Source organism: Equus asinus, chromosome X (assembly GCF_041296235.1).
Source record: "Equus asinus isolate D_3611 breed Donkey chromosome X, EquAss-T2T_v2, whole genome shotgun sequence".
Lineage (NCBI taxonomy): Eukaryota > Metazoa > Chordata > Mammalia > Perissodactyla > Equidae > Equus > Equus asinus.
In genome coordinates, this window is record NC_091820.1 from 122,744,195 (window position 1) to 122,761,413 (window position 17,219).

The following is a 17,219-nucleotide window of genomic DNA, read 5'->3' on the forward strand; positions in this document are numbered from 1 at the left end:
TGTGTCCCAGAAAGATGAAGTGACTTATTTTTTTTTGAGGAAGATTAGCCCTGAGCTAACATCTGCTGCCAATCTTCCTCTTTTGCTGAGGAAGACTGGCCCTGAGCTAACATCCATGCCCATCTTCCTGTACTTTATATGTGGGATGCCTACCACAGCATGGCTTGCCAAGCGGTGCCACGTCTACACCCAGGATCTGAACCAGCGAACCCCAGGCCGCCGAAGCGGAATGTGTGCACTTAACCACTGCACCACTGGGCCAGGCCCAATGAAGTGACTTTTCAAGTTTAAAATAAAGCGATAGAGATCTGATTAGAAGCCAGCGCTCCTGATTTCTAGCCTAACCAAGTAAACTACTCCTTTTCATTAAAACATTCATTCATTCAGCACATACTAACCCAGTGCCTACTACTATGTGAAGGTGCTGTTCTGGGCACTCACAGTAAATCATGCTGCTTTTTCATCTGCATTCGCCCCCCTGGTGTTTAGTAGAAGGGTTCACAATGCTCTGGGCATTCAATAAGCAGAGTTAACTGAGAAGTGGGTGTGGCTTAAAGCTGGATCATCCACTTTCAATTTATAGTCATTTCTTCTCCTAGTGCCTGAGGGAAGAGGAAATAAGTGGTAGATTAACATATGAAGCAATTAGAGAATCATACACGGTATACAGTATATAATTAAGTGCTAAATTGCATTGCATGGCTCTAAGTGCAACAGAGAGATGCAGGAACCAAGGCCCAGAGTACAAGACAGCAATCTTAGATAGCAGAAAGTATTCCGACAGTAGTAACCCTTGGCTCCTTGACATGTTCCTTTGAGAAAGTTCAGCAAATGATAATTGGGCAGGCACTGTGCTAGGTGCCTGGGGTATAAAAAAGAATAAAACATGGTCTCTTCTCTCAAGAGCTCACTGTCTAGTGTGAGAGACAGAAGTACATATAATTTCAATATAATGTGGTAAATGATGAGATAGAATTCTGGCCAGATGCTATGGAAGTGGAGGAGGGCAACTTCGCCCAATCAAAGGGTAAGTAAAGCTTCTGGGAAGCTAAGGGCTGACACCTGAACTGAATCTTGACGTCCTCTAGGTCCCAGCTAGTCCAAAAGGAGTTGTGAAAGGAGTTCTAGGAAGCGAGAACAGCACGAATAAAGAAATAAAGGCCTTTTGTCTCTCTATTCCACTTATCAGAAAAACTGGAGACAATTAATAGCTACTCAAGTGGAATTAGATAAAAACGACTCCATATTACTGCCTGTAAAGCTAGCTCTTGTAGCTAACGTTTATTGAGCTCTGTGGGCCAGGAACTGTGCTAAGCGCTGTACGTGGATTGTCTCATGCAATCTTCAAAAAAATCCTTGAGAAAGGTACTTCCGTCACCCTCAGTTTAAGATGAGGAAATTAAGGTACTGCAACGTTAACCGGAAACCAGGATTTGCATCCAGGCCAGTTGATTTTTACCTCTCAGTATAGATTATATCTCGTTGCGAATATTAGCTTCCCATAAAACTTATCCATATATGGTTCCTCTAGTTTTTAGACATATTATTATTATTTTTTTTTGAGGAAGACTAGCCCTGAGCTAACATCTGCTGCCAATCCTCCTCTTTTTGCTGAGGAAGACTGGCCCTGAGCTAACATCGGTGCCCATCTTCCTCTACTTTATATGTGGGACACCTGCCACAGCATGACTTGCCAACTGGTGCCATGTCCGCAGCCGGGATCCAAACCAGCGAACCCTGGGCCACCAAAGCAGAACATGAGAACTTAACCACTACGCGCCCGTGGGCCGGCCCCTAGACATGTTATTATAACATTTGAGATCAGTGTAGATCTGTCTGATCATGTCATTTAACCAACAGACAAAATAGAGCCAAAAGGAACAAAGATACTAAAGATCACTGGGGACACAGTGGCAAAGCCGGTTATAAGCAAGTGTCCTTACCAAAATATATGTCTAAGAATAACATCAATCAGAATGAAGCCTCCTGGGCACTCAGATGTAACTGATGAAATGCCCAAGTGATAAGTTTCTTCTCTTGTTTTCAGTTTAATGGCTGCAGGTCAGTGGTTCTCAAACTTTTGTGTATATCACAGTCTTACCTGGGGAGCTTGTTAAAAATATAGTTGCTGGGCCCCATTTCATATCTATGCCAGAATCACCATGGTAGGGCCTGGGCTGCTGTATTATTAACAAATTCCTGAGATGATTTCGTTTCATTCCAGATTTACTTCTCCCCATTCTTCATTACATTTTCCATTTTCTACTCTCTTTTCAATTCCTCATTCTCCATGGCCTTTCGTCATTAAATATTTATTGAGTGCCTACTATAGGCCAGGCACAGAGTTCTATGGGCTGAGGATAGAGCATCGAACATAACAAAACAAAGCCCCTGCCCTGATGGAGACATAATAAACACAGAAACAAATAAACAAGAGGCAGGGCAGCACAGTGATTAAGAGCTTGGCTAAGTCAAAACAAATGCAGGCTTGACACATGGTTCTTCCTCTTCCTAGCTGTGTGACCTTGGGCAAGTTACTTAATTGCTCAATAGACTCTTCCTGTATAAAGTGGGATTAATGATATTCCCTGCCTTTCAGAGCTGTTGTAAGGATTGAATAAGATAATGCACATAAAGTACTTAGCACGGTGCCTGGTACATTGTCCGAAGTCAGTTAACTCTTATTATTTTGCAAGCATCAGCATTATAAAGTTGAATCACTTCTCCAATATTGCCATCAATATGCTACATTAAGCTCAGCTTCTGTGTTTATTCAACATTCAACAAACAATGTTTCAGAGATGTCCATGTGTCTCTAAAGCATTTCTCCCGGCACAGTTGCTAGTTTCCCGGGCAGTTTCTGTACCATACCCAGCTTTAAACTGCTGACAGGGAGAGACATCAACAACAAAGTCCACCAAGGCTCCCAGCTCCTCATTTAGGTACCTGAGGAGCTCCACGGGCTGAACAGAGTTAAGAATGTTATAAACCTCACTGATACACCAAGTAGAAGTTAAAAAATAAACAACGACAACAAAACTAAGTAGAAGAGGATAGGGACCAAACGCTGAGAGCCAACATTAGCAGGCAGATCGATCAGATGATATAGCAGATAAGGGATACATAAAAAAACCTGTCCTTCGTATTTCTTGAGGCAAGAACATTCACAAATATCATTATCCATCCTTGTGCCCCATAACAACTTTGCAAGTAATATTAATCTCATTTGACTGATGTGTAAAACAAGGCTCAGAGAAGTCAAATGAACAGCCCAAGGTCACTCTGCTAGTTAGTGGTAGGTCAGTGACCTGTCTTCTGACTCTTACGCAGTATCTCATACAAATAAATCGCATTTTATTTTTTTCCACAGAAGCATGTAAAATGATTAATCTTACCCACTTTAAAAATAAAGAATAAGAAATATAAAATGTATCCAAAATACAAAATGCAAATAGACTTCAGTTCCATATAATTGACGTTTACTTTTTTTTGCACTAGTCGTGGCTGTAATTTTAAATTTGTTTATATAGTTACTCGATTAAGATCTGTCTCTGCCGCTACACCCAAACGGACCATGCCAATTTTTATCTAACACATTAGCAGGTGATCAATATATACTTGATGAAGGAATGAATGAATGATCCACTGGTGTTGATTATAGGCAGAAGGGAGGTCATGGGCTTGTAGGTGAATTCAGTCTTTGGTTAGGCAGGAGCAGAAATGCTAGCACTATCTTACACGGAGACACTGAGGATGGGAAAAGGATTTACTTTTTAGTTGCTAGAGAGGGTGAATTTGCCTGTACTGGACTTAGTGATGTGGGCTCAAGGACAGGGCTGATCTAAGCAGAGCAGATGCAGTTGCTAAGCAGTTGTTTACAGGGGAGTGAAAGGCAAGAGATTGTATCAATTCTACAAACAAGAATGGAGGGCAGTTTCTTAAGGTATGGTCCTCAACCCAACTGCATATCTTGGCACTTTAAGAAGGCAGATTCCTGGACCCAGACCTTCAGAATTCCCAGGGGCTGGTGCCAACTCATCTGCATTTTTAACAAGTTCCCCAGGTAATTCTCACTTCCAAAGTTTCAGAACTGCTGGGCTGGAGTAACAACAGACCAGCAGAGGGTCTAAGGCCCTATCTAGGGAAAAGTCTGCATTATAAAGTGAGAAGAAGGGAAACCTACAAAAGAGACTGAAATAACAGCCAGAGAGCCAGAGTCAGAGTCCTTGTTACTAACCAAGGAAGGTGAAAGTTTAAGAACAAGGAAGTGGCCCAAAGTGTCAAATGTAACAGAGACATCAAGAATGAAGATGGAGGGGCTGGCCCGGTGGTGCAGCAGTTAAGTTTGCACATTCCACTTCGGCCGGCCCAGGGTTCACCGGCTCGGATCCCGGGTGTGGACATGGCACCACTTGGCAGAAGCCATGCTGTGGTAGGCGTCCCACATAGAAAGTAGAGGAAGATGGGCACGGATGTTAGCTCAGGGCCAGTCTTCCTCAGCAAAAAGAGGAAGATTGGCAGCAGATGTTAGCTCAGGGCTAATCTTCCTCAAAAAAAAAAAAAAGAATGAAGATGGAGAAAAGTCGTGAAGACGGAATCCGGATTTTTCTGGGCCTAGACCTGTCCTTCAAGACCAAACTCAAAACATTTCCTCCATAGGGATGTATTCCACATAGTCCATCTTTGTGGTATGTAATTCTATTATAGCATTTCACCTACTGCACTGAAATTCTGTTTTTCTTTCTCATTAGAAATACTTGTTTTTTTCCTCATTAGACTGAGAATTCCTTGAAGGCAGGAATTGCATCTTGTTCCTGTTCAAATCGCCAGTGTCCGGTATAATACCTGGTATACAGAATATATCTGCAGATGCCAGCCAAATGAGCGATTGGAGAGCAATTGGAGGCAAAGAGCACAGTCTGGAGGTGCAGGTAGAGGAATCCTATGAGTTTGAAGGCAAACAAGAGCAGGGCAGTTGCTGCTGGAGCAGGGAATGAGGGAATCAGTTCCTCCAGAGCGCAGTAAAGATGTGATTAAAACCACAGCTTTAGCTTTAAAAAGCAGGAAGGACCATTCTTTCTCTGAGTCTTGAAGGAAGTAAGAGAGGATGGGAGTACAAAATAAAGTAGCTTAGCTCACATGGCCCTACTCTAAAAACGTCAAGAAGTTAAGGCCTTTGCTGAGAATGAGGTGCAAAAAGCAGGATCTGGAGCCGGAAGAAACCGACTGGAAGAGGACTGGTGGGAGTGTACTGGTGAATCAGTAAGAGATTAAGAAATGCTGTGCTATATCCTCAGGCATGGTTAAGAGCATGTTTTCACAGTCTGACTGCTTTCTGTAGTTCTTGAAATAACTGGCTGCATCTATCAGTCATGCTAATTGGAACTGGCTGCCAGACCTGGGGCCTGAAAACTAACCGGAGTCACTGATCTCTTCCTCTCCTGAACTCTCCCTGCACTTCCTTTCCACTTCTTACTGCACTCGCTGCAGTCCATCTCCTATCAGAGCTATTTGTCTTTTCCTTATCAGACTTTAAATAGCTGAGGCCAAAAGCTGTCTTATTCACTGTTGTGTTGTACCTTAGCATGGTGCTTTGTATATAATAAGCAGAGGATGTCTGTCCCGGGCACACACCTTTAATATAGCATTTATCACATCATACTCTATTTGTTTGCTTGTCTGTCTCCCTTTTCAGACCATGAGCTCAAGGTCAGGGATTGAGTTGATCTATGTCTCTCTTGTGTTTGGAACTTAGTAGTTTCACAGATGTTTACTGAATCAAATGTTGTTGAAATGAATGCATGGATGAGAGAATAAACAAAAGAGAGCAAAATGTGGGGATTTAGGGGGACATCTAAAGAGATGACATACTGCACAGGCACTACATTTTGTCACTTACACAATCATCAATCTCATCCTGACATCAGTAAGTGTGTAAAGCTGGTGGAAACTGATGCTGGGGGACCTGTTTGCAAATACGCTGTAAATGTTTGGCATACACATTTTGGCTCTTCTTATGTAAATCTCCAGCCACTCCCTTTCACGGTACAGGGCCTGCGTGAAAGGGCTAAGGGTCCAGTGGAGCTAAATGACTAGTTTGTCTACACTTATTAGGTATCTGTTTGAATGGGATACAATGTTACATCGACATGGGCACTGTTTTCTTGAGGATTACAATTGAAGGTTGACATTGCAGGGAAAAATAAAAAGAATGATGAAACAGCACAGAAACAGCATTGGATCAAAACAATGGAAATCCCCCCCCCCCCCCTTTACAGGAAAAGTAGCTACTTTAAGAGCATCTTTAAATTTTCATTGGTTTGTTAGGTTTTTTGTTTTGTTTTTTTAACCACTGGCTTGAAGTCTGTGAGCCCAGTAGAAAAATAACAAAAGCTGACCCTTATGGCTCAGACACTGAGTGCCTAACCATTAGTCTATGTGATTTAGATATATTAACTCATTTCTCTCAACCCTATGAGATGGATACCATTATGATCTCCATTTTGGACGTGCTGAAACAGAGGGACAGAGACGTAATGCAACGTGCTCAAGGTCATAGAGCTAGAAGTGGGGGAGCTGAGATTCAAACCCAAGCAGTCTGGCTCCACACATCAAAGAGGAAAGCGCTCGTTTAGGTGTCGGATTTACCTGGGTGAGTTATAAAGAAAATCAATTATCTTTTCTGATTATGATAATCTCAGCATTTATAGAGGGCCTGTTATATGCCAGGGACGCTAATACACGCTTTAGTTGCATATCTCATTTCTTCCTCACAATAAATCCGTGAAATACTATTTTTATCCCCATTTCAAAGACAAAAAAAAATTTAAGGTGCAGAGACTAGAATGATTCGCCCAAGGATTGAAATCCAGGCAGCCTGACTCCACTACGAGCTCAGTCTTTCCTGGCAGTAAAATGAGAGAACGGAGGACCTCAAAGGGATGCCACGAGAGTACAATGAAATAATGGATGTGCAAAGGCCTCGGTGAACAAGTGCAAGGGATAAGGCCTACCCGCTTGAATCACTGTTGAAAACTGGTTACCCAGGGCCCCTATCCAACGGTCTCTAGTTCCAACCCTGCCCCTTCGCCCAACCCACAGCGATATCTTTGAATCTCTTTCTCTATCTCCTCGGATCCTGCCCCCAAACACTTGGCTGAGCGGCGGACCGGAGAATAGAAGGTACCCGCGCGAGCAGGAGGCGGGGCCTGCCGCCCCGATCCGTACTGGGGGCGGCCTCCGGACATGCGCCGTGGCTCTGCGGCTTCAGCTGCCCTGTCGCTGCAGCCAATCAGGACCCGCGGCGCGCTCAGGACGTACAACGCTGTGTGAGTCGTTGCGTGCGAGGGGGGCGACGTAAGGGCGCTCGGCGAGCCCGTCTCTCCTCGAATGAAAGGAAACAACCTCCGGCGACAGAGCCCCGCTCCCAGGCGCTGCAGGAGAACCGAGACCGACTTCTTTCTCTTTCCCCTCATTGGCGCTTCTCTCCTGCCATTCGCTTCTGGGCCCCGCCGGTGAGTCCCCACGGTAGCCTGGGGCCCCGCGTTCTCTGCCCGGCGGGAGAAGACAAGGAGGATGGCGGTGGCCAGGCCGCCGCCCCTGCCCGTTGTTAAGGGGGACTCTTGGTGGTCTCGCTTTATTGTCAGAGACCCCAGAAGCGCCGCTCATTGAAGGCGCTTGGCAAAGAGGCTGCTGAGAAAAGTGCTTTGGAGGAGCTAAAGGAGAGGTTAGGCTTTAGCCTGGACTTCGGGGGAGGGGGCGCAACATTTAGGGAGGAAAAAATCCTGGGGATTTTTAGTCTTTGCCATTGCTTAGGACATATTTGGGAAGGAGGGAGACTCCCAGTTTGGGAAAAGTAAGAGGAAGAATTGTTAGGATGGCAAGAGGGTTAGCCTTATGGAATGAGGAAAAACTCCGGGGTGGGGGGAATTAGGGGTGAAACTGAGATATGAAACGAAGACTATTAGAGGGCGAACTCCTGGGGCACGAGGGTTAAAGAAAGTGGTAGGGTGATATTTTCCTGGATTCGGGAGGATTGGAAAAGGACAATTAGGGGACCCTGACTTTACGACCGAAAGGAACCAGCTAAAGTGTTTTAGAGAAGATAGTTCTGCGAGTTTAGCGCTTGATTAGAGGGAGATCTTGGAGTCTAGAGTGTACTGAGGAATAAATAACGGAGAGGATCTGGTACGTTATGTGTACCATCCTTTATTATATGGACGAACAGCACGGCATTCTTTTGAAATTTGTTCGTTTCGATATTCTGCGTGGAAGTTGAAAAAGCCTTTATTTTTGTAAAACCTTTTCTTTTCATCGGCTTACTACGTAATATCAGGTCTTATTCATACAGTTCAAATTCTTTCTCTACCCTTGGGTTTGAAACAACTGGAAAATTCCTTCAGTTTCCTTTTGAATAACCGCAAAAAGCAGTGCGAAGCATGTAATATTATCGTGCAACCAAATTCGGGTGCCCTTCCGGTTCATCTCTTATTCGTTTATTTCTCTCCACTGTAACTTTCCTGACAGAAATACTGCTTCTTTGGGGATCACGTTTATATATTTTGATCTGTATATTTCAACTTGGTTGCGTGTGGAATTGTTTGATCTTCCGGAACTGCAGTTTTTGTTTTGTTTTGTTTTGTTTTCCTGTGAAAAATGGTCTTTCAGATACCAGGCATTGAATGAGCTCTCGGGTGGGTTCTTGAATGCTCTCCTTGATGTTTCAGGTTATTTCTACCTTGATGCTTACAGCATCTTGGAAAATCAGAAACGCATTGATCGCTTCAGCTTAACTAATCGAGCTTTTGTATTTTTTCAGACATGTAAATTATGTTTTTCACGCTATCTTTGCCTCTTTATTTCTGCTTTATAACATTGTGCATAATGTTATGTTTCTTTTAAGGAAAAGGTTTCATTGTTGGGTGAAAGCATCAAACTTTGATCTCTGCATGCCCCGAAAAACCTATTAGACTGCAATTAAAATGCCATATAGCTGTATGGATCATTATGAACCCCTTAATATTGGTCCTTGGAATGCCCTTATTCACCTTAACGAGAGACCACAAATGTGACAGCATTAGATAAAAATCTGTATTTTTATGATAAAGACATTTTTGCTAGGAGTCATTGTTTCCATGATGTTCTCACTTCATGTTTTACAAGGAGGCTGTAAAAAAATTAGCAAGATATGCACAGATGCATTATTTGAATTTTAGTGGAAAAATCCATTTAGTCATTACACATTGGGGAAAGTTTTTGATTCGTTTGGTGTACTTTTTTGTGTGTTTCTGTTCACTTTACAAATTATATTTAAACTTATTAACAAAACATTAACACGAGAATATTTTTGAATGCAAAATAAACTGTACTTTTTTTCTCTTTTAGATTTTGGGGTCTTTGATACCCCGAAAAGAAGGTTCTCAAAATTAGGATGAGAAATTTACCTGTTTATCAATTGAAAAGAGGCAGAATTCAATATGGATAGAATTTTGAGGATACCATTTTCAGAATTAATTTCAAGAATAAAAAGTGATTTTCTACTCTAGGAGTTTTCTTTATCTTAACTCAGTTTTATAGCCTATGCTAGGATTGTGCAGAAATTACACTATTAAAGATGTGTGTACAGTTAGATTCATAATGTGTCATCCTTTCAACTGGCCAAGGATGACCTGGAGAGATGCTGGACCCATTACAGTGGTTTCAGAGTGCCTCCTATTCATTGCATGGTAGTAAAGAAAGCTAATTTAGAACTCAAATAGCAAATTTTGGTGCTATTTATGAATCTTGGTGTTTTGCATAGTTAATTCTAAAGATTTTGGCAGCTATGTTCTTGATAAAGCAACTGAACACATATTTGCCTGAGCAAATGCAAACACACTTCCCCTTTTGTTTCTTTTGTTTCTCTGTTATGTCCTTTTTTCCCTTTAATCCTAAAAGTATTTGCTGCCTGTTTTCAATCAGTTTCACGGTTTGTAGCCAGTGCTATGAATACAGTACTGTTGTAAATTCTCCGATGCCATTTGGAAAACTGAGGTATTTAAAATTGTGGATAGCGTTAAGTTTGTTAAACCCATGAACGCAGAGACTGGTCAGGGCCTTTGAAGTTTCGTTGAAAAGAAAAACCTAGGTGTCAATTGATGAGAAGACCTATTTCTTTGTGGCTTCACGTTAAATTTTAATTATCTGCATTTTTATATTGGAAAGCACCGAATGGTTTGCAGCTACCACCTTGCTGGCATCCAGCTGTTGCTGTTCTGGTTGGTGAACAAGTGCTTCTCAGAAAGCTACAATGTAGTGTTAGTGTTTCCATTTTCTCAACATAGTGCTATGAAGATGTTCAAATATATGGAAAAATGGAAAGAATTTAATAAATTTTAAGATGAAAATTTGAGATGTTATTGATTGTAATATGTGTTGTGGCAACCTGGGTCCTGAACTGCATAGTTCTGTTGATTTGGGAAATCTACACAAATCAAATTCTACATTTGTTTAGATTCTTCTGCACAATCCATATTGAGAATGATGATCTAAATCTGAAACCTTCCGGGGTAGAGCTATTCTTCCCTTTTTTTGTTTGACTATGCTACCTATAATTATAATTTTACTAAATTTAAGGCTCACTCTGAAAAATTTTCCTTCCTTTATACAATATTACTAATTTAAGTATGAAAGTGACTGCTTTTAGAATACGACTCTCAGTTTGTAACTTTAGTTTAATAAGCAGAGTTTCGAAGTAAATCTGCGAGTCAGATAATATAGTTGTTTTTTTAAATAATTGATTCCTAAAGTATGCATTTTTGAATAGACTCATAAGCTTAATTTTTTCTTCACTTGAAAAAAGGAATACAATAGCAAAAATTAATTTATTAAATACATATACATAGTGTTTTTAAACTTGAAAATAATTCAGGTTTTAAAAATGTGTTCCGAAGTCATGGTTAAGTAAATTCGTTTCTCTTTTGTTGGTTTATCAGTATGTGAACTTTAAGGAATTATGCAATTATAGAATTTTGTTCATTCTGGATGTTGTGTAGTTCCCTTAGTAGTTTTTGCTCTGCCCTTAGGTATATAATTCTTTGTCTCCTTGAAGGGGTACTTATAATTAATGAAAAATATTTTTCACGTATAACTGTCAGCAGATGATTATTTTAATATCATACATTGTACATTTCTTATTTATCTACACAGAAATACTTCTGATTATTTTACATATCCCCTAATTTTGGAGCAGTTTGATTTTTCTCAGTTACTTCATTAACTTAGCTTTATGCATACATACATATTTTTTAATGGAGGCATCTTAGGTTTAAATATTAATTTGTCTATACTAAATGGCCATTTTAAAATGCATATATTAAAACATAGGTCAAATATTAACTTACATGACTGTGTAAACTGGTTTTAAAACGAAATTAACCATTTTGTTGCCTTTCTTATTCTCTGTAGCATTTCTTGAGGCTTAAAGTGGCATTCTAAAGGCAATTTAAAAATCATGTCAAGCTCAGTTGAACAGAAAAAAGGGCCTACAAGACAGCGCAAATGTGGCTTTTGTAAGTCAAATAGAGACAAGGAATGTGGACAGTTGTTAATATCTGAAAACCAGAAGGTGGCAGCACACCATAAGTGTATGGTAAGTAAACGGGCAGCAGCCAAGAGACCTGAAGCCGCGAGACTCTTAACAATGAATATTCCTGAATACAAGAAAAACTCAGTTAAATTTTTAAGAAATGGTTTCTCTTTAATGCTATGCCGTTTTTAATAGAAAATTTCCTTTTAAATTTAACATCTTACTCATTGTTTCACTGTAATTTTATATATGAACCTTAATTTTTTTTAAATGTAATTTATAGCTCTTTTCATCTGCTTTGGTATCATCACACTCTGATAACGAAAGTCTTGGTGGATTTTCTATTGAAGATGTCCAAAAGGAAATTAAAAGAGGCACGAAGCTGGTAAGTTGGTATTTCTGCCTCTTGAGAATAAAACATTTTAAGCTCATTAAGGAGGAAATTGCTTATTTTAGAGTGTATTGCATTATTAGCTGAGTATAGTTTTAAATTGCAGTCTTTTTTTTTCTGGACCAGCAAGTTCCAAGGCTGGGTTTAACTTATTTACCACTCAAGAAAAAAGGAGTTAATCGATATTTATATTATTCAAATTTTTTTCTTTTCAAAAAAAATTAAAATCTTTTTGGAGGCCGTGTTGACTTAGAAAACAAGCAGTTTGCTTAATTTGAATGTAACGTGTGTTAAAGTCTTCATTCAAGTATATTTTCATAATCAATTCTGATATGTTTTCATCTTCCATTCATAAAGTAATGGTGGTCATAAATGACGATGACAGTACCATTGCAATAGGAAAATGTTAGGACTTACTGAACAAAGTATTTTACTGTGGTTCAGCTGTATAACACAGCATTTGTGACTTTGGATACTTTTGGTGAATTTTATAGTTTTTGTGAAGCTATGCTAGAGTAATATTCCTGTATTGTCTTCACTACCAGTAACCAGATTGGCAAGATACTATATTGCTCTATTGGAAAAGTGGTGTCATCTCAGTTGGTATTTATGATACATGATGGTTTACATTGAAGCGATGTCTTTTCATTTGGTTATTATATTTCTCCTTTGAGCTCTTTATTGAAGTTACATCTGTAACTGTAGCTTCACTAGCTTCACTATCAAGTGTTTCATCATTTTAAAGATGGATTTGACAGAACATGTATATATGTTCTTAATCACTGAGCAACTTCATATTTCACAACGAGTCTGATGGAAAGAGAGAGCTATCATTTTGATGATTAGGAGTAATCTATTTTGAAAAGTGGTCAGTCTTCTAGTATTAGAGAGAAAGCAGTATGAAGAAGTTCAGGGGTAACATTTAAGATTTGCTTTGGATAAATAGTCTCAAACCCTAGAATCAGTGTTGGCACAAGCGGGGATTCAGAGGTCAGACAGTTTTTGTTGTAGTGAGGGCTTAACTATGAAAATGTTTATCTTCCCCACCCCCAAAACTGCAGATAGCAATAGAACACTTCATTTTGGGTTTCTTATGTGATTTTTATTTGGTGGTTTTAGATTTCTTCATGTTATTGTGGCTTGCTGATTTTTGAGAACCAGAGTAGTATGTTTTTATTTCCTAGTCCTTAAAAACAAAGTCAGGTACAAAGAAAGAATACTGTTTACTTGCAAGTGGTACTGTAAACCTTATTACCCCATTATTTATCCCTTGGCATTATGAACATGCCTGGGAAATGCTTCTCCATCTTGATTTGTTAGCATTTTTGTCACTTGACATGGCTGCTCTAGTCAGCACAGGAGCAGTTTTGGTCCCTAATGTTACTGTATTATTAACAAATGCAATGCCTAGTTTTACATGAAGCAGCAGCATATGTCTGTCAGTATTGCCAAATTAGATGGAGATTTATATTTATTTGGACCTGTTTGTGAAGAAAGCATCAGAACTTTGTACGTTTCACTATTATAAATCATTCTGATGAGTTTTTAATGGGATAGTGTATGGAGTTATTTTTTTCCCCAAGTATAGTAAGTTACAAATAACTACACTTGTCCCTTGATCTACGGACTGGAACAATATTGGAGGTTAAGACCACAAGCCCACGAGCTATAGGAACAGACTTGGATTTGAGTCCCAGCTCTGTCACTGACTACCTGGGTGACCCTGAGCAAGTTATTTACTTCTCTATGCCATGTTTTCTTCACCTGCCAAAAGGAAATAATGATAGGACTTGCCTCACAGGGATATCGTGAGAATTAAAAGTGAGACCATACAGGACTTAACATGCTGCCTGGCTCGTGATTGGGACTTGATAAATGGTAGCCACCATCGTAGTTATTATTTATAAATAATAATAAGGTCCTGCTAATATCATTGTAGTCTAATAAAAACCATGCTGGGCTGGGAAGTCATGAGGTCTGTTTTTTTAATAACTCTGCCACTGACACGTTATGTAACTTTAGACAAGTCATTAACTTATTTGTCTTTTTGCCAACGGTGAACAGATAATGCTGTATCACTCCTTACTAAACAGTGATGTTGCGTGACTAAAAAGTGCTTTGAAGATACAAAGAGTTATCTTAGGAAAGGTATTTCAAAGCCATTTTGAGGCTATGGGCATCTAGCTTTGAGGAATAGTGGCAGAAGGAGAGAACTTTTGAGCCTAGGTGTATAATTTTGCTCCTTTTCCTTCTCCCAAAATGTTAGAATTTAAATAACTTACATAGGGGACAGGACTAGAGTAGCATTTATGTGTTTAATTTTGAAATAATTTTTAAGTCTCCTTTTAGCCTTCAGTTTTGCTCCTTCCATTCTGGCATTTTTACGTGAAGTACTCTCAAGTAACCAAAATTCCAGATTTTAGTCTTCCTCTTTACTTTTCCCTGTGTAGATTTGTCTAAGCAATGAAAGGGTCATAGAACAAATAGGAAGAGAGGAAAAAAAATGAAGAGCTTCATGTGAGTAGATAGACTACATTCAAACTAGATAATCAGCTTCCCTAATTGACTTTTTAAGGCATTTTATCCTGTGAGCCTGTTTGCCCTGGCTCCTGCTCATCTAGATTTCTAGATGAAAAGTAGGTCATGAATACCCCTTGGAAATCATTGAAAACAGGAGTGCTGGTCCATGGGTGCTTTCAAGACAGGTTCCAGTCTGTACTTGGTGTTGGCTCCAGAGGTGCTCACTTGCCCCAAAGAAAAGTATAGAGAGAAGAGACTGGAGCTTCAGGTGAAAGTGTATAGGTGGCCAGATGGGTCAGAGTCTTGCGAGGTTAGGAGGTCACAGTGGAACAGGAGGTACAGGTGTGTGGTTTCTGTGTTTTTGCTGCCATAGGCAATTTTACAAGGTTTTCGTGTCAGCCACCAGGATCAGGGGAGGAAAGCCATTTTGCATGAACATATTCATCTCTTTTATGTCAGCTTTAAAGCACCACAGCAGACCAGGAAAAATTTGCCAGAGTACTAAGGTTTTTATAATTTGAGACTCTGTTTTTGCAGTTAAGACAGACATGTTTGTCCAGAATGGTTTCTGGTTCCTATTGAAGCCTTACGGAGACACCATGTCTGTCCCATCTACTCTTATTCTCCAGCCATCTGGCCAAGAAATGCAAATTTCCAAGTAATATTATGAGTTATCACTGCTGTTTTGGGGTTTTTTTTTTTTAAGGAGACACTTGAGAGGGGTATATTTGAAGAACATAATCTTTCTGGATGAAGTTAGGTGGTGAGATCATTAAGAGTATCTTCATTGGATAGTTACTGTTCTGACTGGTACCTGTGTCAGATATATCACAGACTTTAAGAACAGAAGGACTTCAGAAGGCCACTTAGTCCACCTTCCTTACCCCTAGGCAAGAGTACTACAAGCCATCCAACATGAGATTTTTGCCTGCCCTATTCTTAAATATGTCAAGAAATTGTGATTCTACCCAGGCAACCTGAAACAAGACCAGTTATATAACACTCTGCAGAATTGAGAAATTCATTCTTCCGTATAACTCAATTATCTCACTTAATTTAAAGCTATTTATTCTGTGTCTGTCTCCTTCCATTAAAGAAAGTATTGGGTTTTTTCTTTATTAAAAATGAGTAATCTTTCATATACTTGATGACTGTCCTCAGGTCACTTCTAAACTTTACCTTTTTCAAACTGAATTTTACTCAGATGTCTTAATAAATGCTCTGAACATTTTTTTCTGCTTTTTCCAGTAGTAGAAATAGCTAACATTTGTTGAACACTTAATATGTGCTAGGGGCTGGGATAAGTACTGTAAATGCATGGTCCTTTTTAATCCTCACAGTCATGCTGTGAGACGGTAAGGAAGGTGTTCATCCTCACTTTACAGATGAGGAAACTGAGACTCAGTGACGTTAAGTAACCTGCGTGGTCATAGAGCTAGTAAGTAGCAGAGGTGGAATTTGAATCCAGGGCATTAACTCCAAAGCCAGAACTCAACCACTAGGTTATACTAGACTGCCTTTTAAGCTGCCCAACCAAAAATCACATGTTAACACATTTAATGATTAGAGCCTAGTAGTTTTCAAATAAGGATGGAAATAGTACTGAATTTAAAACATACTCAGACTCCTATTAATATATTCTGTTAATAGCATGTTAGTTTTTAGGACAAAAATCCTGTGCACATACTATGTAAGAATATTATGATTCTGTTACCCTCAGGATATTTTTTATAGCCTCTGAAAATAGAAAGACCAATTCTAAATAGTCTTTACTTTGTTATTTACTCAGTACCAGTAAAGTGCTTAGCACCTCTGAGAAACAGGGTGTCTGATTTTGAGGGTTTATGATCTAGATATTGGGCATGCCATGAATCTGCGTGTATGACAGTTTATAGATACACTTTTTTTATTCTGTGTGGGGTGAGTCTTGCCTATTTAGGTCATTAAAACTGCTTCTTATAGATGGTAAGGTTTAAAAAAAAAAAGGAATGAGTCCGGGAAATGGGTTAACTATACCAGAATGGGTTGTTGAGACTGGCAGTGATGGATTAGAGTTAAGTGGGCTGATTGCAGGGTCTTTAAACTTTAGATAGGAATTTCACCTCGGAAAGGAGGGACTGGGGAAGGGCACAGCAGGAGACAAGTGATATATAGTAGTCATGGTGGAGAATGAAATGTCATAGTGGAAGCATATTTATCTGCTGTACATAGATGTCCTGCAGGCATCAAACTCAACCTGTCTCAACCAGTATTCATCATCTCCCCACCCTAAAACCCGATTCTCTTTCTGAATCCTTTACCTTCAGCTCTTTCTTCTTCCACATCAGCTGCATTGGTTCTGTCCTGGTCTGTCTCTGCCTTCTTTTCTTTCTTAATGCTATCCTAAATCCAGTCTTCCCATCCTTCCAACATACTGCTGGTAATTACTTGATCTCTACTTTTAAAACGTACTGTCACTCTGTGACTCCAAACCTTTATTGATTCCTTACTGCATGCGAAATAATATCCAGAAGCCTCAGCCTGCCCTTCAGAAGTCATTTCTTAACCCATCTTTTCCATTCCTTATCTCATTCCCTCTCCTAGGTTTCTTGAACATTCTCTGCGTGTCCCCAGTGCTGTGCATGTAATGATGTTATTCATCTCCTAGCTGCTTCTCAGAAGTGCCGTCTGTTTTTGAGTCCAACTCAACCTCCACCTCTGTCATAGAGTTTAACACAGTATGCATCATAGTTGTTACACATG

The 17,219-nt window shown here is 39.8% G+C and overlaps 1 protein-coding gene across 8 annotated transcripts in view; it reads left to right on the forward strand.

The window, feature by feature from the left end:
- The first annotated feature begins 7,330 nt into the window (after positions 1-7,330).
- PHF6 (PHD finger protein 6) overlaps positions 7,331-17,219 on the forward strand; it is a 52,665-nt gene continuing 42,776 nt past the window's right edge. For 3 of the 8 annotated variants that reach the window (XM_070502098.1, XM_014829396.3, XM_070502096.1), the window contains exons 1-3: positions 7,331-7,514; positions 11,446-11,629; positions 11,850-11,951. In XM_070502098.1, the coding sequence (XP_070358199.1) occupies positions 11,492-11,629; positions 11,850-11,951 (240 nt within the window). In that variant the 5' untranslated portion in view covers positions 7,331-7,514; positions 11,446-11,491. The remainder of the gene's footprint in view (positions 7,515-11,445; positions 11,630-11,849; positions 11,952-17,219) is intronic. The other 5 variants (XM_044763366.2, XM_014829395.3, XM_044763365.2 and 2 more) reach the window with 2 other exon arrangements.